The 27,910-nt window shown below is 30.0% G+C and overlaps 1 protein-coding gene and 1 pseudogene across 1 annotated transcript; both read left to right on the top strand.

The window, feature by feature from the left end:
- The first annotated feature begins 828 nt into the window (after positions 1-828).
- LOC138940800 (juvenile hormone acid O-methyltransferase-like) lies at positions 829-4,271 on the top strand (annotated as a pseudogene).
- A 15,559-nt stretch (positions 4,272-19,830) lies between these two features.
- Positions 19,831-22,520, top strand: LOC138940799 (juvenile hormone acid O-methyltransferase-like). Its single transcript, XM_070310014.1, has 5 exons — positions 19,831-20,036; positions 20,141-20,312; positions 20,473-20,608; positions 22,014-22,158; positions 22,321-22,520. The coding sequence occupies exons 1-5, from the start codon at positions 19,850-19,852 to the stop codon at positions 22,518-22,520; spliced, it is 840 nt and encodes a 279-aa protein (XP_070166115.1). The 5' UTR covers positions 19,831-19,849.
- The last annotated feature ends 5,390 nt before the right edge of the window (positions 22,521-27,910 follow it).

Genomic DNA, 27,910 nt, shown 5'->3' with positions numbered 1-27,910 from the left:
TGATCAATAAGCAGAAGTAAAAGAAAATTGATTAACAACATAACGTGTACAATAAAAACCAAAGTCGCGGGTTCGATTCTCCTATTGTAAATTAAAAATAATTTTTATAATAATTTGATATAATATTATCCGATTAATTCAATTTAATAAAGTGTTTAATTATTTATATAAAAAAATAATAAGATTTTTTTAATACGATATATTTTCGTTTTGGAAATAATGTTAGCCGATGAACTGTGGCTAAATTTTTTCAATTTTTTATATAAAAATTAGTTATTATATAGAATTTAACTAAAATTGTTATCCAGACTCTAGAAACAAGCGTCGACCAAACTGATAAGAATTTGGTTTAATTTACTGGCTAAATACTGGCTAGTAATTAGAATTTATAATCATTAACTGGCCAAACTTTAGAATTTTTTCTACTCTACATACGTTTTTTAGGAATATAATTTTTCGACATTTTCGAACATTCTGAACACATTGGCATAAAAAACTTCAAAAAAAATTTTATCACGAAAACAAAACTTCCTCTAGAAGGAAGCAAAATGAAGACTCAATAATCTAAACAGGAAAGAGATCCCGTATATTTACGCCAGACTTATATAAAAAAACATTTTCCGATATGTATAGAGGTCAGTGGGTGATACAATGTTATCTCTGTGTAATTTTTAACTCGGTCTAGAAATACTATATCTATAAGAACGCACAGGCGAATTCCAGTGTAGATGGACATGTGAGGCACCGCGTACAATAACCACTCGATATTATAAAGGAAGCGGTTAATATACTCTGCTAATTAAATAATTTGAATGCCATCGTGAAACCATGGTAGAACCAACGCAATACGTTTCATTTGATAATGTAGCCAGAAACAATATATCGCTGCTACTCAATGAATTCGACAAAGATCTAAAAAATATATCTGGAAAATGTATGGATGTCGGTTGTGGATGCGGAGATACAACAAAAAATATTCTCCTTCCGTCTCTTGATCCAAATACGATAATGATTGGTAAGAGAAAATAATAAATTATAAGAACATAACAGCTCACGCATACGCGTACATAACATTGTGTATATTATCATTAGTTAATGCAATAATTATATATTGTGAAGGTACAGATATTGTGGAAGAAATAGTTGAATGCGCTAACAAAACATACGGTGATAAAGAACTACTAAAATTTGAAGTGCTGGATATTCAAACTAAAAAATTGCCCGAGAAATACATCTCAGAATTTGATCACATTTTTACTTTTCATACTTTGCAGTGGTGCAATGACATTCAGTAAGAAAAATTATTAAATAAACGTAAATTAATCTCTTTTCGTAAAAAATAACTTATATATATAACTTTACCAATATACTTTTATATAACTATGTTTCGAAAAAATATTCTTATAGATGTATATTCTCAAAAGTAAAATTAACATTTAATTGTTTAACAGCCAAACGTTTCGAAATATGTATCGTATGCTTTGACCTGGTAAAACTATGCTTATATTAAGTATAGCGCATCAAGCAACTCTTTTTGAATCTTTGGAAACTATGGCAGAGGATACGAGGTATACAGCATATATGGGGGTAAATATATTACTACATCAAAGATGCGGTATAAGAAAAAATTGTAGAATAATTTCCGCGTATGTGAAAGAACTTCGTTTTTTATTAATTTTGAAAATCCGTTAAGAGGATGCCGGAACGTTCTGTTTTATCGGCCATAATAATTGTATATTTGCTTAATATAAAAGTTTTGCAATGTGTATGTGCAAAATAAGATAGCTCTCCACTCGGAAATGCATGAAAGAATATAAGTGAACGTTTAAAAATGTATTTAGAAGCCTAGTAAAAACATTTCGGTGTGCAAAATTTGGCATAGTAAAATCTTTTTTATAAAGCTTCTAAACTCACTTCTTAAAGTTAATTGATACTGTTTTGATAAAATGCCGAGTGCGGAGTCCATTTGTTAGGCACGTGCAGATTACAAATTTTTTATGTTATGGCAGAAGCCGATAACGAAACTGTAATTTTCTAATTTTTTTTCACTTTTCATATGAAATTATAAACCCCGCACTCCGTTATTATGTATACTTTAATTATGGAAAAGAATTTATTGATATCTCTAATCAACAAAAATATTTTGCATTTTAACTAATATTTGTATTCTGTCGGTATCCGGCATCCTCTTAAGTGTATACGTGTAAGTGGTTAACATAAGAGATAAGATTACTTTAAATTCTAATCTACTGAAATACCTGCAATTTCTGGATATAATTTATTATCTTATTCACTGATCAATCCATAAAAATATTGATGTCGCGAGTGTCAAATATAGTCGTTCGCAATATTTCCGACGTAATTTTTAAAATTGCTTTCTTTATTTATATGTATCATACGAAGATGAGGGAAGGCAATTAAAAATCATCATAATAATTTGTATGCAAATATTATTATAATCAAATTATAATAAGATAACAAAGTAGCGATAGACATAATAATTAAAGGATACAGTTTGATCAATTTTTAAATCATATCTGCGCCGTTACAAAATCAATAAAAAATAGAAATCGAACTGTTCAAACATGTCAGAAATTTTTTATTTATCAAAAATTTAAAAATTTATCAAAGTGACATTTGTAATACAATTAACAAGTGTACGATATATACATAAATTTAAAATTAGAATGAAACAATAAAGATTCTTACAAAGACATTTAACTAGTAAGTAAATAAAGAACAGAAACTGATCTGTTCATACATTACATTGAAAAGAAATTTCAAATTTGTGACGTCATGTGTGAACTCGGTTTCTGTTCTTTATTTACTTATTAGCTAAATTTCTTTTGTAAAAGCCTTTATTGTTTCATTGTTTTTAAATTTATTATTTGTATTACAAATATCACTTTGATATATTTTTCATCAATAAATTTTAATTAAAAATTAAGTATAATAAAAAGGAACATCATCGTGTAGTTTATCGTCACTTTGTTTGTTTTTGTATTGTTCAACTTTTATCTAAGAGGAAAAACTTATTAATGAATTCCTCCCTTAGATTATGCGGCATCTTATCCAAAAATACAAAAGTGTGCTGTGAAGTAACCCTATCGAAATAAACAATATAGTTAAAAAATTGTGATTAAAAGGAAAAAAGTAATATGACAAAAAATTTATGATACAAATAGTAATTACGTCTAGAATTTAATTTTTGTATGCATGTATGAGAAAGAGAGAGAAGGGGGGGTGGGATGGAAATATATATATACTTACATATATGGTATACTTTTGTGTATTCATAAATGCGCTTTGGTTCCGATGACTACAATGATCAACTTGAAATCCGATATCTTCAAGTATTTTTTTTAGCTCTTCGTGAGGTTGGGTTGAATAATGAAATGATCCAACATATTTTTCTTTGTTCTGTATAAGTTACTTTTAATTAAAAATTTATCGATGAAAAATATATCAAAGTGATATTTGTAATACAAATAATAAATTTAAAAACAACGAAACAATAAAGGCTTTTACAAAAGAAATTTAGCTAATAAGTAAATAAAGAACAGAAACCGAGTTCACACATGATGTCAGAAATTTGAAATTTTTGTTCAATGTAATGTATGAACAGATCAGTTTCTGTTCTTTATTTACTTACTAGTTAAATGTCTTTGTAAGAATCTTTATTGTTTAAATTTATTATTTGTATTACAAATATCACTTTGATATATTTTTCATCGATAAATTTTTAATTAAAAGTAACTTATACAGAACAAAGAAAAATATGTTGGATCATTTCATTATTCAACCCAACCTCACGAAGAGCTAAAAAAAATACTTGAAGATATCGGATTTCAAGTTGATCATTGTAGTCATCGGAACCAAAGCGCATTTATGAATACGCAAAAGTATATATGTAAGTATATATATATTTCCGCCCCCCCCCCTCACTCTTTCTCTCTCATGCATACAAAAATTAAATTCTAGACGTAATTACTATTTGCATCATAAATTTTTTTTCATATTACTTTTTTCCTTTTAATCACAATTTTTTAATTATATTGTTTATTTCGACAGCCATGGTTACTTCACAGCACACTTTTGCATTTTTGAATAAGATGCCGCATAATCTAAGGGAGGAATTCATTAATGAGTTTGCACGTAGATTCGAGAAAATAAAAGTTGAACAATACAAAAACAAACAAAGTGACGATAAACTACACGATGATGTTCCTCTTTATTATACTTTACTAGTAGCTTATGCACGAAAATATTGATAATTGTATCAGCCTATAATTTATAGAAGGAATAGGCAGAATGTTTGTCTTTCTCTCCTCTCTCTGAACAAGCTTTGAAACACTCGAGAAGAATGTTTATTTTCATTTATTATATAATGGACATTACGAAATGATTTATACAAAATAATTCATGCAGATAAATCTGAGACAATATGTTTTAATGCGGCAATATGTTTTAATGCACAATATGTTTTAATTGACGTGCCGAGCATGCCTAGTTGTTATACTTTGCTTTAATGGAAGTTTGTTTCATGCGACTTAGAGTTTATGAGAAATTTGTTTTCAATAAATATATCTCAAAGCATTAGATGTATGTATATTGTACATTTAGTTAATTACAAAATAACTATATTTAGCTTTACGTCCTACTACTTTAATTATGTTGCAGTTTTTTAAATACAATTTTTCTTAATGTTAGAAATAATAAAATAAAAAAATTTTATAACAAATTTTTTTCTGTTGGTGCAATTTTTTATATCATTATTTTTTTAGAATATATTTATACAACTTTTTTTGTTAAAATATTTTTATAAAATTTTATTTTCAATAATTTATAATAACTTTATTTTGTGCAGATTAAATTAAAGTAATATTGTTTTATAAATACATATAACAGTTTTTCACAACTGGCGCGTGCACTTGGCGTCTTTTTTTGTCTTTTTTTACAAAGTAGAAATAACTGTAGTGCAACTATATTTAATATACACGATGTCTCGACATTACCGCCGTATCTTCCAGTTCTCTTTGACTATTTTATAATTAACATCTCTTTTTAAGAGAAATATCTGTCAAAAATAAGTTAAAAATCTGATTTAATTATTTTTAATTAAATTGACATCTTGTTGAAATAAAAATCTATTTGATATCTATTTTTCGCTTTGTAACGTATCGCTTTCTCCAAAGCATAAACAGTTGGCAAAGTTCTCGCTAAGCGCTCTCGAATTACACGATAGGCATCGAGATGTATCGCGCGTTTTTTATCGATCAGGTGTAGCATGCGAGGCGGCGCGAAAGCGAGAGAAGAGGAGAGCGGACGAAATGATGACGTTACAACTGATTTCAATCACGCGTTCCAGCACAAAGGAATCCGGGTAGAGATCTTCCTCGTCCGCGGGCGCCGGCGCCGCGGCGCGGCGCGGCGCGATAGAAATCAGTGATCCTTTCACGCAGCGCGAGTCAGAAGCTCTCATAAAAGGGAGCGCCCTCTATTTGCATCCACCGGGCGTTATCTATAGAACACGTGGAAAGATAAATTGTCGGATAAAGATGGCGAGAGCGCCGAACGGGCAGTGATCGGTACAGCGAGAAGGTAATGTTTAAGCACGTATACGATTCACGTTTACGAAGCGCGCCGAGTATAATGATTCTCTAAAGAGAGAAAGAGAGAGCAACCGCTGTCGACCGGCAACACCTACGGAACACAATTACCACGCCGTCGATCGTGCATATTCACCTTGTGAACTCTACGTCCGTATAAGTGCCCGAAAGATAGACGCGTAAAAAACCTCACTCAATCGGCGACGATATTACCAGGGTTGGGAAAGTTACTTTATAAAAGTAACTCGTTACCGTTACCGTTATTTTTTCTAAAAAGTAACTCGTTACCGTTACTCGTTACTAATTTTAAAAAGTAACTCGTTACCGTTACAGTTACTAAAAAGTAACGAGTCGTTACAATTTCCATTACTTTTTTACAATACAAACTAATAAATTATTTTGCATAAGAAAAACTTTTAAAAAATTGTAAGCAAGATTTCATTCAAGGTTTATTACAAAATAAATGATTAAATTTTATCGAAATACTTTATTAATTTTTAATAAAATTTGTTGCTCCATAGTATCATCATTTAAATGCCCTCTTTGTGGTGTTAATACAGAGCCACCGATGCTAAACATTCTTTCTACAGATGCACTGCTTGGTAGAGCTGTATTATATTTAATAAAAAGTTTTTTAAGTTTTGGATAGTCGTTTAACATTTCTATATTACAATTATTTGATTTTAAAAACCGTTGCAATTCTTCTTGTTCAGATTCATTTTGCACCGTTTTTTGCTCAAAAATGAAAAAATCATCGTGATCGTCAGATTTTCCAGCTTTTGGAGAATTTTCAGTTGATCGGATACCCAATAAATCCTCCAAGTAATTTTCAGCACGTTTTCTTTTTTCTCCGGTTAACCAGTTTAACTTAAATTTTGGATGTAAACATGCTGCTATTATTAATTCTTTTGTTTCAAATATTGTAAGAAATCTAAAATCAAATATAGTAAATTAAGCGACATTGTTTGTTTTATTGAAATTAATACTTTTGAATCAATAGTTTAAAATAAAATATATATATATATATAATTATATATATATACACATATATACAGGGTGTCCCATTTTAAAGGACCCACTCAAATATCTCAGAAACACTGCGTTAAATCGAAAAATGTTTCAAACAAAAGTTGTGTTGGCTTCAAGAGGGCCATAAGATGGTGACAATGATTTGACCTTGAAAAATCATTCGAAAGTCATGTGAAGGTCAACTTTAAAATCTTAAATAAAAACCCTCATTTTTTATTTAGTATTTTTTTAGCTGACATCGAGAGCTTTCCAAAACACTAAAATAAAGTTTTTTTCCATTAAGTACTTTTTGAGTTATTTTATATTTTAATCTGATATATTTTGATATAAAAAATTAAATATATCGTAAAATATTTAGTTTTTGATAATCTTACCGTAATACTTCTATGTACAAAATAATGAGACAAATCAATTAGTATAAAAAAAAATTGTTTTTAAGAAAATTATTTACAATGTATTTTTTAAAACAATTATTTGTTTTTTTGGCACTAATCAATTTGTCTTATTATTCTGTACATAGAAGTATTACGGTAAAATTATCGAAAACTGAATATTTTATGAAATATTTTATTTTTTATATCAAAATATGTCAGATTAAAATATAAAATAACTCAAAAAGTACTTAATAAAAAAATACTTTATTATAGTGTTTTGGAAAGCTCTCGATGTCAGCTACAAGAATACTAAATAAAAATAGGGGTTTCTATTTAAGATTTTAAAGTTGACTTTCACATGACCTTCAAATGATTTTCCAAGGTCAAATCATTGTCACCATCTTATGGCCCCCTTGAAGCCACACAATTTTTGTTTGAAACATTTTTCGATTTAACGCAGTGTTTCTGAGACATTTGAGTGGGTCCTTTAAAATAGGACACCCTGTATACAAGATGTTATTAAAAAAGTATCACATTTGCTCAGCACCATTTGATAGAAAACAATAATCTAAGAAAAAGTGTTTAATACTATATTTTTCAATGCAATAAATAGTTTAATCTCTATTTATTATTGTAATCGGTCAATCAAGGCACAGCTACAAAATATAAAATCAGCGATGAAGAGTATGGCTCTCCATTATTAAAAATTTAGAAATACTTTGAATGCTTAAAATTATTTGTCGCTGATTGCATCATATATATCCGCGCTAATTGACTAATTACAATAATAAATTGTAACAAAATTATACATTGCATCGAAAAATAGTATTCGATATTATTCCTTAAGCTAACGTCAGACTATGCGCGTATTCGCGATTCGTTTATAATTCGTGAACAGTGTGGATAGATGATTCGTGAAATTTAACTAATCAGATTTCTTCATACCGTTCACGAATCGCGGATTACGAATCACGAATTGCGAATACGCGCTTAGTTGGCTCTACCTTTATAGATTTTCATTTTTTATAGAATGGCGCTGAGAAAAGGCGACACTTTTAATACTATGCCATATCAAATATACTCCCCGCCACCACACATACACACACACACGCGCGCGTGCGCGCGCATATATATAAATGTAGCATGCGAAAAATAACAAACATGTCTCCACGGGCTATATGCATGTGTGTGCGAGGTGAGTGCGTGATACGCGGAAACATGTGTATGTGTAAGAATGTGAGAGCGTATGGGAGAGTGGGCGAAATGTACGAAATCAAAACAAGCGACAGTAAGTCAATATTGATTTGCGCGATGACATGTCTCGTGAAACTTTTGTATAGTACATCTTAATCTTATATAATAGTCATTTATATATATATATATATATATATATATATATATATATACATAAAAATCAGTGTAAGTTTAACCCGAGTATCTCGATTGGTCCTATCAATAAATTAATATTTGTCGGTAACAACTAAAAATCCTACAATCCCTATATATTATAACCGTAATTTCTTTTAAATTATTTATTCGGCGGGCGGTTCTTCGATGCCCACGGTACACCTTCGGCGCGTATTTCGAATATCGATCTCGCGATTCACAAAAATTCCCTGTATCGCAAAATAAACCGAGTTTGGCGCCAAGTACGGCAGGCTGCACCATTCACGATAAATGCAACACCGAAAGACAATCGCGAGACCGATAATTAACGCGACGGCAAAATTCCGCGGCTACTCAGTATACCCAAAATGGTAGAGGGGGAGGTTCGGGGGAGACGGGAGAAATCTTGAGAGAACACGGGAGCCAAAATGAACATTCGATATGTTAAAATAGAGATAACAATAATATATTAAAAAGAAACAAGAGTATAGAGCGGTTCGCATGAATAATAGCCTTTGATGACAGTAATTATTTTACAGGCGAATAAGATATATTATTTCCGCGGAGATCGGCACGACCGTGCGCAACAGTATCAAATTACCGGGCGTCTTACTCGCTTTAACTCGACTTTTCGGTCGCGAGGATTTCCGCCGTACGAGACTTAATTAGACCGCGACAACTAAAGAAATCTTTCGAATGCGCCGGTAACTACTTTACGCACGCCCGTGAATCCACTTCGATATAATAGAAAATTCTAGATTGTACGACCCGAATCGGTCCGTTGGTCCGGCTCGCGGTAAGCCGATATACGTCTCGATAACAATGACGATGACCTTTGCGTTGAAACGCCGAATATATAACTCGAATGACCCGCGGAAGCTAATAGCGGGCTCAAAGACACCCGATAGATTTCTTGCACGAATTCTTAGGATTTCGCTTTCTCCTGACTCCAATCTCTTACAATACATACAAGATACGCGCTAACAATACACAAAAATAATACGGAAACTATCGATAACGACTGTAGTGTACGAGTCGCGCGGCGCAATACTTTGCGCGAGTCGGAATATCGATCGCAAAAATCCCGATAATTCACAACATACAATTATTACAAACGCGAGACTAACATTAATGACTGTCGGCGGCGGCGAGATGAATGGAGAGAGCCTATTTTACGTAATTCGAATGAGCGACGTGTGCTCGTCGGCCGTGCGACTTAATCTACCAAAATATTCACAAAGTTAATTCACCAAAACGCGTGGCTCGACAACTATTAAGGACGCGACTCATCCGAATTAATTACCTACAATTAATCGGCAACAAAATCGGTCGACAACGCTCGTCCCACCGGCAGGAAGTTCTCGGTGCTTCCCTTGACCGGACTAATATTCTCTCGTACAATTCGCCGAACAGTGCCGAGCGAGAGTCCTGCAGGAGACACGCCGGCGCCCGGCGCGATAAATCGCTATCGTGCCACCAGTGGCGCTTTCGCGTTACGCAGGGCCGTCCTGCAGTCCTCGCGATCCTTGTTGTCATCACGGCCGTGTTGGTGGGTTCATCGCCCCGGAGTTTCCAAGATTTTTTGTTGTTTGGCTTAAAGGTTCGGGTTTACAGCTGCGCCCGGGTAATAGAAAGAATAGGCTCCGGATTGAGAGTCCGCTCGTCGCTCCGTCCTTGGGACTCTCTCGCTTCATGCGGGTGAAGTGGCCTCCCCTTTGGCTGGATTATTCCGGCCCTCCGCGCTCCTTTCCTGCCGTAAGAAATATAACATTATCGGCAGCGATGTTTACTAGCCACCAAAGTGTTTTTAATATTTGACAACTACGACCTGACGTCTTCTGTTTCCTGGGTGTCCTGGACTCCCACTCTTGGCCGTCGCTCTTCTCTCTTCTTCCGCCGGATAGGATCCCGCCGTTCGACCTTGTGCCGACAACCAATTCGCGGGCTCATCTCGAGCTTACATTTTCGATAACTATTACCCACAAACGTCAGATCTCCTCGATCTGACGATAGGGCCGCTCTCTCCCTATGGTAAATCGAGAGGACGCAGGCCCCCGAAAAATCGCCCCCGATCGGGTCATTCGACCCTTGTGACGGACGTCCCGAAAACGTCACGTCACAATATATATATAGGGTGGCTCCGAATGTTCCAGTCAGACTTTGAGATCTTATAAGAAATTTAATTCTGAACAAAAAATTTCCTATAAACATGAGTCGAAAAATGCTTCCTTAAGAAGTTATCATTTAAAAATCTCTAAACCTCTGATGCAAAGGAAGAGCAAAAGATGAAAAGAAAATGAAACTTAATAAATTTCTTGAAAAAACGATAAAAATAAAAAATAAAAATCTTTTCTTTTATAAAAATAAAATAAATTTTTTTAAACTAAAAAATAGCACGTGTTATAGTAAAAAATAAATAAAAACGTGAAAAAACTAATTGTTCTCAAAATGTCCCCCCCCCCCCCAGCTCCAATACACTTTCGGCGTCGAGAGAAACAACTTTTGTTTCGGTACTTTTTGTTAAAAGACGTCCATTTTCTATGATATTTGGAAAAATAATCTAAAACAATCACGATTTCAGAGGTTTTTGAGCGATAATTTCTTAAGAAAGCATTTTTCGACCCATGTTTATAGGAAACTTTTGGTTCAGAATTAAATTTCCTATAAGATCTCAAAGTCTGGCTGGAATGTTTGGGGCTATTCTGTATAATAAAAAAGTTGTGTAAAATTACATTTATAGTGGCTTTTGAGTCACTATAAATTTTATACTTTTTTATTTATTGTTCTTGGTAGTCTCTGCAATGTCTATACTTGAAAATCGATATATATACATATATATATAAATATCGACTTTTTCATTGGAGCGTAATTTTTAGTGACATCTGAGTGATTTAATATTTTCTGCACAATTTTTTTAATCACTTTTTTTTACTTTTTTGCAATATTTTGACATTATTTTCGACAAAGTAAGAAATTCTAGTATCTTTTTGGGATGTAATGGCATGAGAGTTTCTTCTAATATGCAACTTTGTAAATCTTCTTTTTTTTTAATGTGGCCCACACATAATATTCTGCCTTCTGAAGTAATGCCGGAAACTACTTAATAAAGTAAATTTTTATTATTTATTTATACATTAATCTACAGTCTACCAAAAAAACGACATGCGTTCCAATAACACCAAAGAGTAAACAAATACTTTTAAAAATATTTTTGAAAAAGTTTGGAAAACATTTTTAAAAACATTAAAATAGTAAGTTAAATCACTTTTTATTTATTGAAAAAAAGACCTCAATTTTAACATTTAAAAAATGTTTTTTACATGTATATAAATGCGTTATACAAATAATTATTTTTTATTTTTAAAAAATTTATTTTACATTTAAAACTCAGATTTTTTTTTAATAAAAAAACATTTATATTAAAAAATATATTTTTAATATATAATAATTTCAAATGTGTACGATTTTCTCACACAGATACGCATGCACGCATACGCTCATGCGTGTGTAAAAGAGATATAAAATGTTATATATATTAAATCATTAAATATTAAATATTAAAATTACATTTTTTAAACATAAAAAAAAATCATGAATTTTAAATGAAATAAATCTTTTTAAATATTTTGCACATATTACATATTTTTTATTTTGTTACTTAACACGGTGTACTTTAAAAATTTTTAATTAAATTTCATTAAAAAGATTATTTAAGATTTTTAAACTTAACCATTTCTTTATTTTTCACAAAATTCAACTTATTTATTCATAAACTAGTTTTAAAATTTTCAAGAATCCGATTTATGATGTGTTTAATGTTATTTTAATCGCAAAAATCTTATTAATCTATTAAAATTATTTTTAAACGGATAAAATGTAAAATATAAAAGTTTTTAATGATTTATATGAATTTAAATATCTTATGAAATAAAAAGTAAGACTTTTATTTCTTCTTTTACCTTTTTAAAAGTAATTGTAATGGACTCATGAGATTTTTACGGTTAAAATGACATCAAATACGATATAATTCGGATAATTTTTACTTAAATAAGCAAAAAAATTTTTTTATTCGCATCTAATTGAAATTCATCCGAATATTGTGGTGTTTGATGTTATTTTAATCGCAAAAATCTTTTTAATTAGATCAGTAAAATTACGCTCAAAAAATAAAAAATATAAAAATTTTATAAAAATTTTTATATATTCGATAGGTGCACTCCGAAGCGTTTGATGGAGTAATCAAGGCGAAGAATCTTGGTCTTCGAAGCGAAAATAGCGTTAAGCAGAGGGCACCTATTGTTTATTTTCTAAATACTTATTGTAGTATTATTAATTATCCTGTTGTTTTAATTATGCTTGTGTAAATTTGTATGTAATAGTCTTTAATATGCATAGGTACGCACTATAGGGCATCCAACCAAATTTATAAATTAAAAAATTAATTTAATTAATAATAAGTAAAAATAAATTAATAATAAAAAGCTACAAATTAAAAGCATAATTTGATTAAAATACATAATTGCTTAAATGCTTGATACTTTTGTTCCAAAAATAAGAAGTAATTTATTGCAGATATTTTCTACATTATATTCAATTAAGACTAAGAAAAATTTATTTTAGGAAATTTATTTCATTGCACATGCGGATATACCTAAAAATACTTTATTTAAAATAAAGTATTTTTTTTTAATATTTATTTAAAATATTTATTTAAAATAGTTATTTAAAATATTTATTTAAAATAGTTATTTAAAATACTTTATTTAAAATAAAGTATTTTAAATAACTATTTTAAATAAATATAATTATTAAATACTTTGCTGCACATTTGCTAAGTAAAGATGAGAACATAATTATTGTATTGGCCGCTAACCACGGTATGACGCTGAAACCAAAGAGAAATGCCGATCTCGCCTTAATCCGGGCTTTTGGCTATCTGTCTACTTAATCTATGACTTAGGACGATCTTGAAATAAGAACTGACTATGAATACCGGCCAACATAGACATAGTATATCTAGACCGAGCGCTTGCCTTTATTTAAGGAGTGGGGGTAAAGATGCACGTAGAAAAGAAGGACATACTCTGTTTCATGCCCTTTGCGTCTCTCGTAAAATATATTATATTATTATACTATATACATTTTTTTTTAAATGTGTCTGTACATGTTGATAAAAATATAAAAAAATTGTTTTTTTGTATAATATATAATTAAAAAATACAAAAAAAAGGTATAAAATTATAATCAAAATAATAATAATAATCAAAATAATAATAATTATATCAAAATAAAAAAACACTAAATAACAAGAAAAATAAAACAAAAAAACAAGAAGGAACCGAATTACCGGTATGTCCACGTCGTTGGTTCTGGATCACGCCAAATGCGGTTCCTATAAGATCAATGAACAACACATGTCAAGTGAACAGAGATAAATTCAAAAAAACTTAATATTTCAAATTTCTGTCACCCAAAAATCAATAAATAATCTGACGACATTTTATTATAAAGAAAAGTTGTACTCGTTTAACATAATTTTGCACAACTGAAGAAAATTAAAAAATGACACATTTTTTATTCACATTTTTTTTTCAAGAATTTTTATCAACCTTCAAGATAATTCCTGCTTTTTATGCATGTGCCTCGTAGATTTTAAATAGCACAACTTAACACAACTTGCAGAATTCGATTATCTGTCAGCGTTCGTAAGTTACAGGAGTTTGAAATTTTTTATTCCTAACGTCTGATTCTTCTAACTTAGTCTGTGCTGCGAGATCTAGTGATTTGAGGAAATTTTGTCATTTGGAAAAGTTATGCTGCTCTAGCACAATCCGGCACAATAAAAAAAATTCGAAAATGTCAAATTCTTGATTCATCCCCATCCTTTTTTCATGAATTTTTATCAACCCCTAAGTTTTTCGAGATTTTTATCTTTTGTTTTTACTTTATATTTAACGTAGTGAAAAGGCACAACTTGCAGAAATTCTATATTTGCGTTGCAGTATGATTTATATATGTTTTTTTAAATCTATTTTTGTCATTTCTTTTTAGCGAAACAGAATAAGGTATTAAAATTTTTCCAGCGGCACAACACGGCACAAATTGGTATCAATTTAAAAGAAAAACTTGAACTTAATTGCGAAAAAGTGCGGGGCCAGAGAGAGCATTTGTTTTTTGTTATTATTTCTATTATTGTTTGAGTTATCGAGTCTTCTTTGTGGCATAAATCAGCGCAAACGTAGCACAATACAGCACAGCTAACAAAAATTGAAAATTTGAAAAATGCAGGGCTGGCAGAAATTTGTTTTTTTCATTTTTTCTGGAAAATTCTATATGTTATAGAGCTGCGGTTTGCGGCACAAATTAGCACAAACGTAGTACAATGCAGCACAATTGAGAAAAATATAAAATTCAAAAAGTGCGGGGCCAACTTCACATACGTATATTTGTTTGCGTTGTATATTTGTAGCTATAATTATGGCTTTGCAGTTTATATTATTGTCTGCATAGCTATAATTATTTATGGATATACATTTATATATTTTAATTTAGATATTATTTCAATCTCTCTCTCCCCCTCCCCCTCCGCCCTCACTCTCTCTCTCTCTTTCTCCCTCTCTTCCTTGTGATTATATTATGTTATTAATTTAAAAAAAAAAAACAATAGACAATTATTTGTTTAATAAAAAAACAATAGAAAAATTATTTACTTAATAAAAAAAACGATAGAAAAATAATATAACAAACAATTAAATTAAAAGGAAACAATAGAAAAAAAAATTATATTAAAAACAATAGAAAACATAATATAACAAAAAAATAATATAAAAAAAATTAAATTAAAAAAAACAATAAAAACCATAGAAAAATTATTTAATAAAAGAAAACAATAAAAAAAAATAATATAACAACAAATTAAATTAAAAAGGAAGAATAGAAAAAAAATAATTATATTAAAAAAAACAATAGAAAAAATAATATAACAAAAAAACAATAGAAAAAATAATATAACAAAAAAACAATAGAAGAAAATAATTTAACAAAAAATTAAATTTAAAAAACCAATAAAAAAATTATATTAAAAAAATAATATGACAAAAATAAATAAGACAAAAATTAAAAAACATTTTTAAAAAATCACTCTCGATTGCTGCTAACAAAACTCCAACATTTAATTATTAAAAAAACATTTTTTTTTAAATAATATAAAAATAAAATAAAAAAATATTTCAAGTAAAAAAATTTGCTTAGAAAAGTTTGAAATAATATCTATTATTATATTATTATTATTACATATTTAGTATAATATAAAGTATAAGAAATCACATAAATATGTTTATTCGAAGTATTATTTATTGTTAATTTGAATTTATTTTTATAATATGTTTATTTAATAATTAATTATTGTTTATTTTAATTATTAATTATTATTTGAGTTTATTATTTGTTTGAATTTATTCTTATAACATGTTTATTTTAATTATTAAATAGTTCTTTTAATTATTTGTTTGAATTTATTCTTATCACATGTTTTGTATTATATGATTTAAAAAGAGTTCTAATTTTAGATTAGTTAGTAATAAGATTTTAGAATTAACTAATAATAAATTATACTTTCTTATTACACTAATTATTAATTGCATATTTTACAAGAGCAGTTGAGAAACGCCAAGTTAGAATCGTTATACGTGCGCGCATGCGCGTACACACGCATACGTACTCACACACACATACACACACACGCAGGCACGCATGTACACGCAAACGCTTACGCACACATTCACTAGCTTGTCGTCTTTCGATTACTCTCGTAAAATATGCGATTAATAATTGTTGTAATAAGAAAGTATAATTCATTATTAGTTAATTGTAAAATCTTATTTCTAGTTAATCTGAATTAGAACACTTTTTAAATCATATAATACAAAACGTGATAAGAATAAATTCAAACAAATAATTCAAACTATATGATAATTCAAATAAACATGTTATAAGAATAAATTCAAACAAATAATAAACTCAAATAATAATTAATAATTAAAATAAACAATAATTAATAATTAAATAAACATGTTATAAAAAATAAAAATTAACAATAAATAATACTTCGAATAAGTTTATTTGTATAATTTCTTATACTGTATATTATACTAAATATGTAATAATAATAATATAATAATAGATATTATTTCAAATTTTTCTAAGCAAATTTTTTTATTTGAAATATTTTTTTATTTTATTTTTATATTAGTTTTTGTAAATGTTTTTTTTAATAATTAAATGTTGGGCTTTTGTTGGGAGCAGTCAGGAGCGATTTAAAAAAAAAGGTTTCTTAATCTTTGTTTTATTTATTTTTGTTATATAATTTTTTTCTATTGTTTTTTAATATAATTTTTTTAGTTTTTTTTTAATTTAATTTTTTGTTATATTATTTTTTTGTCGTTTTTTTTTTGTTATATTATTTTATATTGTTTTTTAATATAATTTTTTTGTTTTTCTTTTTAATTTAATTTTTTGTTATATTTTTTATTGTTTTTTATTATATTATTTTTTTCTGTTGTTTTTTTAATATAATTATTTTTTTCTATTGTTCCTTTTTAATTTAGTTTGTTGTTATATTATTTTTTTCTCTCAATTATTTTGCTTCCTTATAGAGAAAGCTTCGTTTTCATGGCAAAATTTTTTTTTTATTTTTTATGCCAATATGTTCAGAATGTTCGAAAATATCGAAAATATATTCCTAAAAAATGTATATATGTTTGTATGTATGTATATATGTATGTACGCGATATATTGTGCAATCTCTAACTTCCGCAATTTATAAGATATTTAGTTAAATTTTTTTATATTGATAGAATATTATTAAAGGATGGTTGGTATTATATTTGGTGAAAATCGATGAAAATTTTTTATAAAATTTTTGATTTTTGAGAAATGTTTATACACGTTATAACTTTTGCAAATTTTGAGATATTGGATTGAATAATTTTACATGAATAGAGTATTATTAAAGGATGGTTAGTATTAAATACTCTATTCATGTAAATAAATTTAATCCGATATCTCAAAATTTGCGAAAGTTACAACGTGTACAAACATTTCTTAAAAAATTTAAAATTTTATATAAAATAAACCTTTACACCGACTCTCACTAAATTCAATACCAACCATCCTTTAATAATAATCTATCTATGTAAAAAAATTTAACTCGATATCTCAAAATTTGCAAAAATTACAACGTGTATAGACATTTCTCAAAAATTCAAAATTTTATAAAAAATGAAACTTTTCACCAAATACAATACCAACCATCCTTTAATAATATTCTATCCCTGTAAAAAAATTTAACCAGTGCTAAAAAACCACTCAGTTTTTCTAATCAAAATTTTTCTGCCATTTACTTGCCAATAATTAAATAATAATATTTTTTTGTCGAAATTTCATGACCAAATATTAACTATAATATGATTTTTTTTCTACACAGATAGTGCTTCAAAAATGTAATATTTATATAAAAAATAGACAAATTCTAGAATATAATAATTGATCAGTACAACTATGGATAACTATTACTTAGTTAATATCTACAATTTTTTAGCTATAAATTCTCATACATAAAATTATATATTCTCATACATAAAACTATTGTATTAACAGATGAAAAGCAGTATAAAAAACTATTTTATAAATTTATGAATACAACAATATAAAGTAAGAAACTACAATGTTCTGGTTAATAATAGTTTCTTATTTTAGTTTTGTACATTTTTCGTCCAAAATATTAATATATTTAAGAAATCGATAAATCTCTACTTTTTTCATTCAAAATATGTTTTCTGACGAAATTTTGACCAACTCACGGAAATAATTATCAAGTAATCGGATATTTTTATTAAGCAGAAACTCTTGATATATATTAGTAAGTATCTATGCTCGCGATATTGAGACGGTGCTGAAGTCAGATTTTGACTGCGTTCGAGGAGCACGCTTTTAGCGCTATGATCATGCTCTGTCTTTGATATTTATTGAAAGTTGAACAAGAACAGAGTACGCTCATAGCATTAAAAGCGTGCATTCCGAACGCAACCTTTGTCTCCGGTCTCCGGGTTGTGTTGCTATGAAGTTGTTGATCGATAAAATCTTTTATTTTAAAATTTGATGACATAAATAGAAATAACTCACATGTTTGATATAGCATTTCTAGATCTTTTTTAACTATAGATTTTATACTATTAACTTGTACTTTCTTTTTCTTTTACGTATTTTCACTAATTGTTGATTCATATTGTGATAATAAACATTTTTTGTCTTGTTAAAAAAATTTACCATCAAATTTAACAAAAAGATATCAAAAAGATATGAAACCCACACTTTTTTTTATTTTTTTTAAGTTAACTTTATAAATATTTAATAATACTTTGAAGAAATCATTTTTATATTCGATTAAAAAATTTGAGATTAAAGGTAAGCCTTAAAGGAAATTAAAGGAAAACTAATCAGTTTGTTTGTAGATTCATCATCAATAAACTCTTAGGAAGTACATAACAGAATGACATTTCTAAGCTTCCAATATCCGCAATATCTTCATTCATTAATTCCACGTTAAATAAATAATGATCAATAAGCAGAAGTAAAAGAAAATTGATTAACAACATAACGTGTACAATAAAAACCAAAGTCGCGGGTTCGATTCTCCTATTGTAAATTAAAAATAATTTTTATAATAATTTGATATAATATTATCCGATTAATTCAATTTAATAAAGTGTTTAATTATTTATATAAAAAAATAATAAGATTTTTTTAATACGATATATTCGTTTTGGAAATAATGTTAGCCGATGAACTGTGGCTAAATTTTTTCAATTTTTTATATAAAAATTAGTTATTATATAGAATTTAACTAAAATTGTTATCCAGTAACTCTAGAAACAAGCGTCGACCAAACTGATAAGAATTTGGTTTAATTTACTGGCTAAATACTGGCTAGTAATTAGAATTTATAATCATTAACTGGCCAAACTTTAGAATTTTTTCTACTCTACATACGTTTTTTAGGAATATAATTTTTCGACATTTTCGAACATTCTGAACACATTGGCATAAAAAACTTCAAAAAAAATTTTATCACGAAAACAAAACTTCCTCTAGAAAGAAGCAAAATGAAGACTCAATAATCTAAACAGGAAAGAGATCCCGTATATTTACGCCAGACTTATATAAAAAAAAATTTCCGATATGTATAGAGGTCAGTGGGAGATACAATTTTATCACTGCGTAATTTTTAACTCGGTCTAGAAATACTATATCTATAAGAACGCACAGCCGAATTCCAGTGTAGATAGACATGTGAGGCACCGCGTACAATAACCACTCGATATTATAAAGGAAGCGATTAATATACTCTGCTAATTAAATAAATCCTCGTTATTTGAATGCCATCGTGAAACCATGGTAGAACCAACGCAATACGTTTCATTTGATAATGTAGCCAGAAACAATATATCGCTGCTACTCAATGAATTCGACAAAGATCTAAAAAATATATCTGGAAAATGTATGGATGTCGGTTGTGGATGCGGAGATACAACAAAAAATATTCTCCTTCCGTCTCTTGATCCAAATACGATAATGATTGGTAAGAGAAAATAATAAATTATAAGAACATAACAGCTCACGCATACGCGTACATAACATTGTGTATATTATCATTAGTTAATGCAATAATTATATATTGTGAAGGTACAGATATTGTGGAAGAAATAGTTGAATACGCTAACAAAACATACGGTGATAAAGAACTACTAAAATTTGAAGTGCTGGATATTCAAACTAAAAAATTGCCCGAGAAATACATCTCAGAATTTGATCACATTTTTACTTTTCATACTTTGCAGTGGTGCAATGACATTCAGTAAGAAAAATTATTAAATAAACGTAAATTAATCTCTTTTCGTAAAAAATAACTTATATATATAACTTTACCAATATACTTTTATATAACTATGTTTCGAAAAAATATTCTAATAGATGTATATTCTCAAAAGTAAAATTAACATTTAATTGTTTAACAGCCAAACGTTTCGAAATATGTATCGTATGCTTCGACCTGGTAAAACTATGCTTATATTAAGTATAGCGCATCAAGCAACTCTTTTTGAATCTTTGGAAATTATGGCAGAGGATACGCGGTATACAGCATATATGGGGGTAAATATATTACTACATCAAAGATGCGGTATAAGAAAAAATTGTAGAATAATTGCCGCGTATGTGAAAGAACTTCGTTTTTTATTAATTTTGAAAATCCGTTAAGAGGATGCCGGAACGTTCTGTTTTACCGGCCATAATAATTGTATATTTGCTTAATATAAAAGTTTTGCAATGTGTATGTGCAAAATAAGATAGCTCTCCACTCGGAAATGCATGAAAGAATATAAGTGAACGTTTAAAAATGTATTTAGAAGCCTAGTAAAAACATTTCGGTGTGCAAAATTTGGCATAGTAAAATCTTTTTTATAAAGCTTCTAAACTCACTTCTTAAAGTTAATTGATACTGTTTTGATAAAATGCCGAGTGCGGAGTCCATTTGTTAGGCACGTGCAGATTACAAATTTTTTATGTTATGGCAGAAGCCGATAACGAAACTGTAATTTTCTAATTTTTTTTCACTTTTCATATGAAATTATAAACCCCGCATTCCGTTATTATGTATACTTCAATTATGGAAAAGAATTTATTGATATCTCTAATCAACAAAAATATTTTGCATTTTAACTAATATTTGTATTCTGTCGGTATCCGGCATCCTCTTAAGTGTATACGTGTAAGTGGTTAACATAAGAGATAAGATTACTTTAAATTCTAATCTACTGAAATACCTGCAATTTCTAGATATAATTTATTCACTGATCAATCCATAAAAATATTGATGTCGCGAGTGTCAAATATAGTCGTTCGCAATATTTCCGACGTAATTTTTAAAATTGCTTTCTTTATTTATATGTATCATACGAAGATGAGGGAAGGCAATTAAAAATCATCATAATAATTTGTATGCAAATATTATTATAATCAAATTATAATAAGATAACAAAGTAGCGATAGACATAATAATTAAAGGATACAGTTTGATCAATTTTTAAATCATATCTGCGCCGTTACAAAATCAATAAAAAATAGAAATCGAACTGTTCAAACATGTCAGAAATTTTTTATTTATCAAAAATTTAAAAATTTATCAAAGCGATATTTGTAATACAATTAACAAGTATACGATATATACATAAATTTAAAATTAGAATGAAACAATAAAGATTCTTACAAAGACATTTAACTAATAAGTAAATAAAGAACAGAAACTGATCTGTTCATACATTACATTGAAAAGAAATTTCAAATTTGTGACGTCAGAAACCGAGTTCACACATGATGTCAGAAATTTGAAATTTTTGTTCAATGTAATGTATGAACAGATCAGTTTCTGTTCTTTATTTACTTACTAGTTAAATGTCTTTGTAAGAATCTTTATTGTTTAAATTTATTATTTGTATTACAAATATCACTTTGATATATTTTTCATCGATAAATTTTTAATTAAAAGTAACTTATACAGAACAAAGAAAAATATGTTGGATCATTTCATTATTCAACCCAACCTCACGAAGAGCTAAAAAAAATACTTGAAGATATCGGATTTCAAGTTGATCATTGTAGTCATCGGAACCAAAGCGCATTTATGAATACGCAAAAGTATATATGTAAGTATATATATATTTCGGCCCCCCCCCCCTCACTCTTTTTCTCTCATGCATACAAAAATTAAATTCTAGACGTAATTACTATTTGTATCATAAATTTTTTTTCATATTACTTTTTTCCTTTTAATCACAATTTTTTAATTATATTGTTTATTTCGATAGCCATGGTTACTTCACAGCACACTTTTGCATTTTTGAATAAGATGCCGCATAATCTAAGGGAGGAATTCATTAATGAGTTTGCACGTAGATTCGAGGAAATAAAAGTTGAACAATACAAAAACAAACAAAGTGACGATAAACTACACGATGATGTTCCTCTTTATTATACTTTACTAGTAGCTTATGCACGAAAATATTGATAATTGTATCAGCCTATAATTTATAGAAGGAATAGGCAGAATGTTTGTCTTTCTCTCCTCTCTCTGAACAAGCTTTGAAACACTCGAGAAGAATGTTTATTTTCATTTATTATATAATGGACATTACGAAATGATTTATACAAAATAATTCATGCAGATAAATCTGAGACAATATGTTTTAATGCGGCAATATGTTTTAATGCACAATATGTTTTAATTGACGTGCCGAGCATGCCTAGTTGTTATACTTTGCTTTAATGGAAGTTTGTTTCATGCGACTTAGAGTTTATGAGAAATTTGTTTTCAATAAATATATCTCAAAGCATTAGATGTATGTATATTGTACATTTAGTTAATTACAAAATAACTATATTTAGCTTTACGTCCTACTACTTTAATTATGTTGCAGTTTTTTAAATACAATTTTTCTTAATGTTAGAAATAATAAAATAAAAAAATTTTATAACAAATTTTTTTCTGTTGGTGCAATTTTTTATATCATTATTTTTTTAGAATATATTTATACAACTTTTTTTGTTAAAATATTTTTATAAAATTTTATTTTCAATAATTTATAATAACTTTATTTTGTGCAGATTAAATTAAAGTAATATTGTTTTATAAATACATATAACAGTTTTTCACAACTGGCGCGTGCACTTGGCGTCTTTTTTTGTCTTTTTTTACAAAGTAGAAATAACTGTAGTGCAACTATATTTAATATACACGATGTCTCGACATTACCGCCGTATCTTCCAGTTCTCTTTGACTATTTTATAATTAACATCTCTTTTTAAGAGAAATATCTGTCAAAAATAAGTTAAAAATCTGATTTAATTATTTTTAATTAAATTGACATCTTGTTGAAATAAAAATCTATTTGATATCTATTTTTCGCTTTGTAACGTATCGCTTTCTCCAAAGCATAAACAGTTGGCAAAGTTCTCGCTAAGCGCTCTCGAATTACACGATAGGCATCGAGATGTATCGCGCGTTTTTTATCGATCAGGTGTAGCATGCGAGGCGGCGCGAAAGCGAGAGAAGAGGAGAGCGGACGAAATGATGACGTTACAACTGATTTCAATCACGCGTTCCAGCACAAAGGAATCCGGGTAGAGATCTTCCTCGTCCGCGGGCGCCGGCGCCGCGGCGCGGCGCGGCGCGATAGAAATCAGTGATCCTTTCACGCAGCGCGAGTCAGAAGCTCTCATAAAAGGGAGCGCCCTCTATTTGCATCCACCGGGCGTTATCTATAGAACACGTGGAAAGATAAATTGTCGGATAAAGATGGCGAGAGCGCCGAACGGGCAGTGATCGGTACAGCGAGAAGGTAATGTTTAAGCACGTATACGATTCACGTTTACGAAGCGCGCCGAGTATAATGATTCTCTAAAGAGAGAAAGAGAGAGCAACCGCTGTCGACCGGCAACACCTACGGAACACAATTACCACGCCGTCGATCGTGCATATTCACCTTGTGAACTCTACGTCCGTATAAGTGCCCGAAAGATAGACGCGTAAAAAACCTCACTCAATCGGCGACGATATTACCAGGGTTGGGAAAGTTACTTTATAAAAGTAACTCGTTACCGTTACCGTTATTTTTTCTAAAAAGTAACTCGTTACCGTTACTCGTTACTAATTTTAAAAAGTAACTCGTTACCGTTACAGTTACTAAAAAGTAACGAGTCGTTACAATTTCCATTACTTTTTTACAATACAAACTAATAAATTATTTTGCATAAGAAAAACTTTTAAAAAATTGTAAGCAAGATTTCATTCAAGGTTTATTACAAAATAAATGATTAAATTTTATCGAAATACTTTATTAATTTTTAATAAAATTTGTTGCTCCATAGTATCATCATTTAAATGCCCTCTTTGTGGTGTTAATACAGAGCCACCGATGCTAAACATTCTTTCTACAAATGCACTGCTTGGTAGAGCTGTATTATATTTAATAAAAAGTTTTTTAAGTTTTGGATAGTCGTTTAACATTTCTATATTACAATTATTTGATTTTAAAAACCGTTGCAATTCTTCTTGTTCAGATTCATTTTGCACCGTTTTTTGCTCAAAAATGAAAAAATCATCGTGATCGTCAGATTTTCCAGCTTTTGGAGAATTTTCAGTTGATCGGATTCCCAATAAATCCTCCAAGTAATTTTCAGCACGTTTTCTTTTTTCTCCGGTTAACCAGTTTAACTTAAATTTTGGATGTAAACATGCTGCTATTATTAATTCTTTTGTTTCAAATATTGTAAGAAATCTAAAATCAAATATAGTAAATTAAGCGACATTGTTTGTTTTATTGAAATTAATACTTTTGAATCAATAGTTTAAAATAAAATAATATTTTTCAATTAAATCCTTATTTAAAATTAAATAACATATGTATTAATCAAATTAATTAGTTACCTTTTATTTAAACTTTGCTGAATAGCTTCAACTAATGAATGGCAATCTATAAGGTCAGATTTATTGAGATTTTCTAATTTTCGTTGCAAGGTACTTAGAACTGGTAGTAAACGAGAGCTCTGCTTTTCCGAAAAGATAAAGCTCTCATTGGATATCGCGCGTCGCGTCATCGCACTGATCTGCAAGAGCCATAAGTTGATCAATCACATTCAAGCATTTTTACAACATAATAAGAATGCTAATTGATCGATTTGCTTACGGCTTTACGGTTAAGATAAAAATTTTATCACGCACAATAGCAAGAATAATATCTTAAATAAATAAAAAAATTTGAAAAAAGTAACGATAAAAGTAACTGTTAAATTCGTTACTCGTTACCGAAAAATGTAACAAAGTTACTTTTTCCGTTACAAATAAAATTTGTAACGCCATTACCGTTACAGTTACCGAAAAGAAGTAACTGTAACGGTAACAGCGTTACAAGTAACGCGTTACTTCCCAACCCTGCTAATTATGGGTGTAGCGTTGATAGGGTGCTGAAACATGAACTATCTGTTCCTTAGTGGCAGTCTGCCGTTGATTTTTCTATGGAATACCATGGGGCATATAGCACAGTAAACGATCGGTTAAAGAAATTAGACGATTCAATTTTTTGTATTAATTAAGAAAAAAAGTATTTATTATATATGTATATTTAGTTCCTTTTTGTGCATCGAGTGAGATTTTAAGGTGTGAACATATTTTATAACGTTCAAGTAATCGCATTATACAAGTGCATTTTATATATGATATACTTGTCTTTTTACGTGAAAGAACTTATATGTGGTATAATTTCTCCATTTATCGCGTATGACCAAAAAAAAAAAAAGAAATTGCACCTAAAGACAAAGGAGTGTTACAATATGAGACACGCTTATAATATAACGCGTTGCAACGTTTTCCGGCTCGGTCAATGTCTCCTGACTAATACTTGCAGCACCTACGGAGACAATTACCGCACGCCATATACGTTCATCCGTAGAGTTCATCTCGCATAGATAACGACGACGGAAAGAAAGGCCTCGCCGCTCTTTCTTCTCTCCTCTAACGTAAACAAGACTACCTTAGCCTACACAGCATACGACGGAGTCCGTACAACGTTTCCTGTTACTTGCTATTCCCCGGCGCGGCACGACGAGGCCTACACGTGGCGTTCGTTCTATCTCCGGACCGGACAATTTGCTCGCAACTCCAAGAGATTTATGAAGAGGCGCGAGTAGTGCGAGAGTACTGTTACCTTCTTCTTCACAGGATCACGGACGCGAGAGAGGGGAAAAAAGCTCGTATTCGAGTCGTGTGATTTTTATTTCGGAACTATTCATGCTATACATTCTTATTACTACTAATTTATATCTTTTTGTGGCAAAAATCAATCAAAGAATATATTTTTACAAGATGATCTTTTTTTTCTCATCAGAAAAAAATCTGCATTATTTCGTACAATTTTTCCGTGACATTTACTCTTCTAAAATAAGTAAAAAAATATAGATGAATGATGCAAAAGACGGTTATGTAAAACATCAAAACATAATATTCGCAATGTGAATGGTAATAGAGAGGAGGAGGGTTAACTTGGGAATAATTAATGCTTATAATAGAACCATTAACACAGAAATTTGTACAGTCGCGCATCGAGTCATCTGTGTGATATCGTTATAATTTACATCGATGGATGTAACGATCGGCGCGCTCACACGCCCTTATCGCGCGCACGCCGCGATATACAATAAGATTGCAAACCGGAATCGTTACAAGTCGACTGGGAATTATCCTAGATAACGTCGGTAGCGAACGGTAAAATCCAGCGCGTTACGGACGCGCTCGCGGCCAAAGATCCTAGTTGCTCTATGTGTACCAGACGTCAGTGCGGCACGGCGGCGGCCCCTCGAACTAGGATGGGGCTCGAGTGCATCTATTACGCTAATAGCGATAATGGCTCGTTTCTACGCCGACACGAAAGAGTCAGCCGCCTCCGTTAGGCGGTACCAGCGACCGGGCCGAAAGCCTTATCAAGAGAGATACCTGCCTCAGTTCGCGGTGACCCGAACAAATCGCGCACGATGATGAGGAACACCATCGATCAAGTACGCACCGGTGTGCGAAAATCCGAGCTTGGAATTTCCCAGTCAACATTCAGCACGGTAGGTGTACCAGGTATATAAATATGAAACCGGAATTTGCCCATAGATTGCCCTAGTTGTCAATGTAGTTACCGTCAAACCGCGTCATTGGCGCTATTTTTTTGTTTTGACATCTGATAAAGATTTTCAACTCACAACAATACAAGTTTCATACAACAGCATAGTTTTTAATAGCGTTGAACATGTCGAATTTTGTGCCTGGAAACTACGATTTGCGGACAGCATTGATTTTCTGTTACCATTTGAAGAAAACTGCTGCAGAATCGCATCGAATGCTTGTCGAAGCTTACGGTGAGCATGCTCTTGATAAATCATAGTGCTTTGAGTGGTTTAAAAAATTCAAAAGTGGCGATTTTGACGTGAGAAACGAAGAACGTGGAAGACCACCGAAAAAATTTGAAGACAGCGAATTGCAAACATTGTTGGATGAGGATGACGCTCAAACATAACAACAATTCGATTTGAATCAAGCTTTGCGTGAAAAACGACCAGAATATCAAAAAAGGCAACACAAAGTGATTTTGCTTCATGATAATGCACCATCAAACACAGCAAAACCGGTCAAGGAAACGATTGAGGCATTTTGTTGGGAAATACTTTCGCATGCGGCTTACTCACCAGACTTGGCTCCATCCGATTACTACTTATTTGCATCGATGGGACACGCACTTGCTGAGCAGCACTTCACTTCTTACGAAAATGTACGAAAATGGCTCGATGATTGGTTTGCCTCAAAGGAGCAACAGTTTTTTTGGCGTGGCATCCACAAATTGTCAGAGAGATGAGGAAAAT

This window comes from Polyergus mexicanus, unplaced genomic scaffold, assembly GCF_030449975.1.
Source record: "Polyergus mexicanus isolate NDT 795.1 unplaced genomic scaffold, iyPolMexi1.0 SCAF_17, whole genome shotgun sequence".
Classification (NCBI taxonomy): domain Eukaryota; kingdom Metazoa; phylum Arthropoda; class Insecta; order Hymenoptera; family Formicidae; genus Polyergus; species Polyergus mexicanus.
This window is presented reverse-complemented; position numbering and strand designations above follow the sequence as displayed.

Excerpts from the sequence above, each read along its gene's own strand:
- LOC138940799 (XM_070310014.1), top strand. The coding sequence starts at position 19,850 with ATGGTAGAACCAACGCAATACGTTTCATTTGATAATGTAGCCAGAAAC. Across the intron at positions 20,037-20,140 it reads TCCAAATACGATAATGATTG|GTACAGATATTGTGGAAGAA; the intron begins GTAAGAGAAAAT and ends TATATTGTGAAG. Across the intron at positions 20,609-22,013 it reads GGTATACAGCATATATGGGG|AACAAAGAAAAATATGTTGG; the intron begins GTAAATATATTA and ends TAACTTATACAG.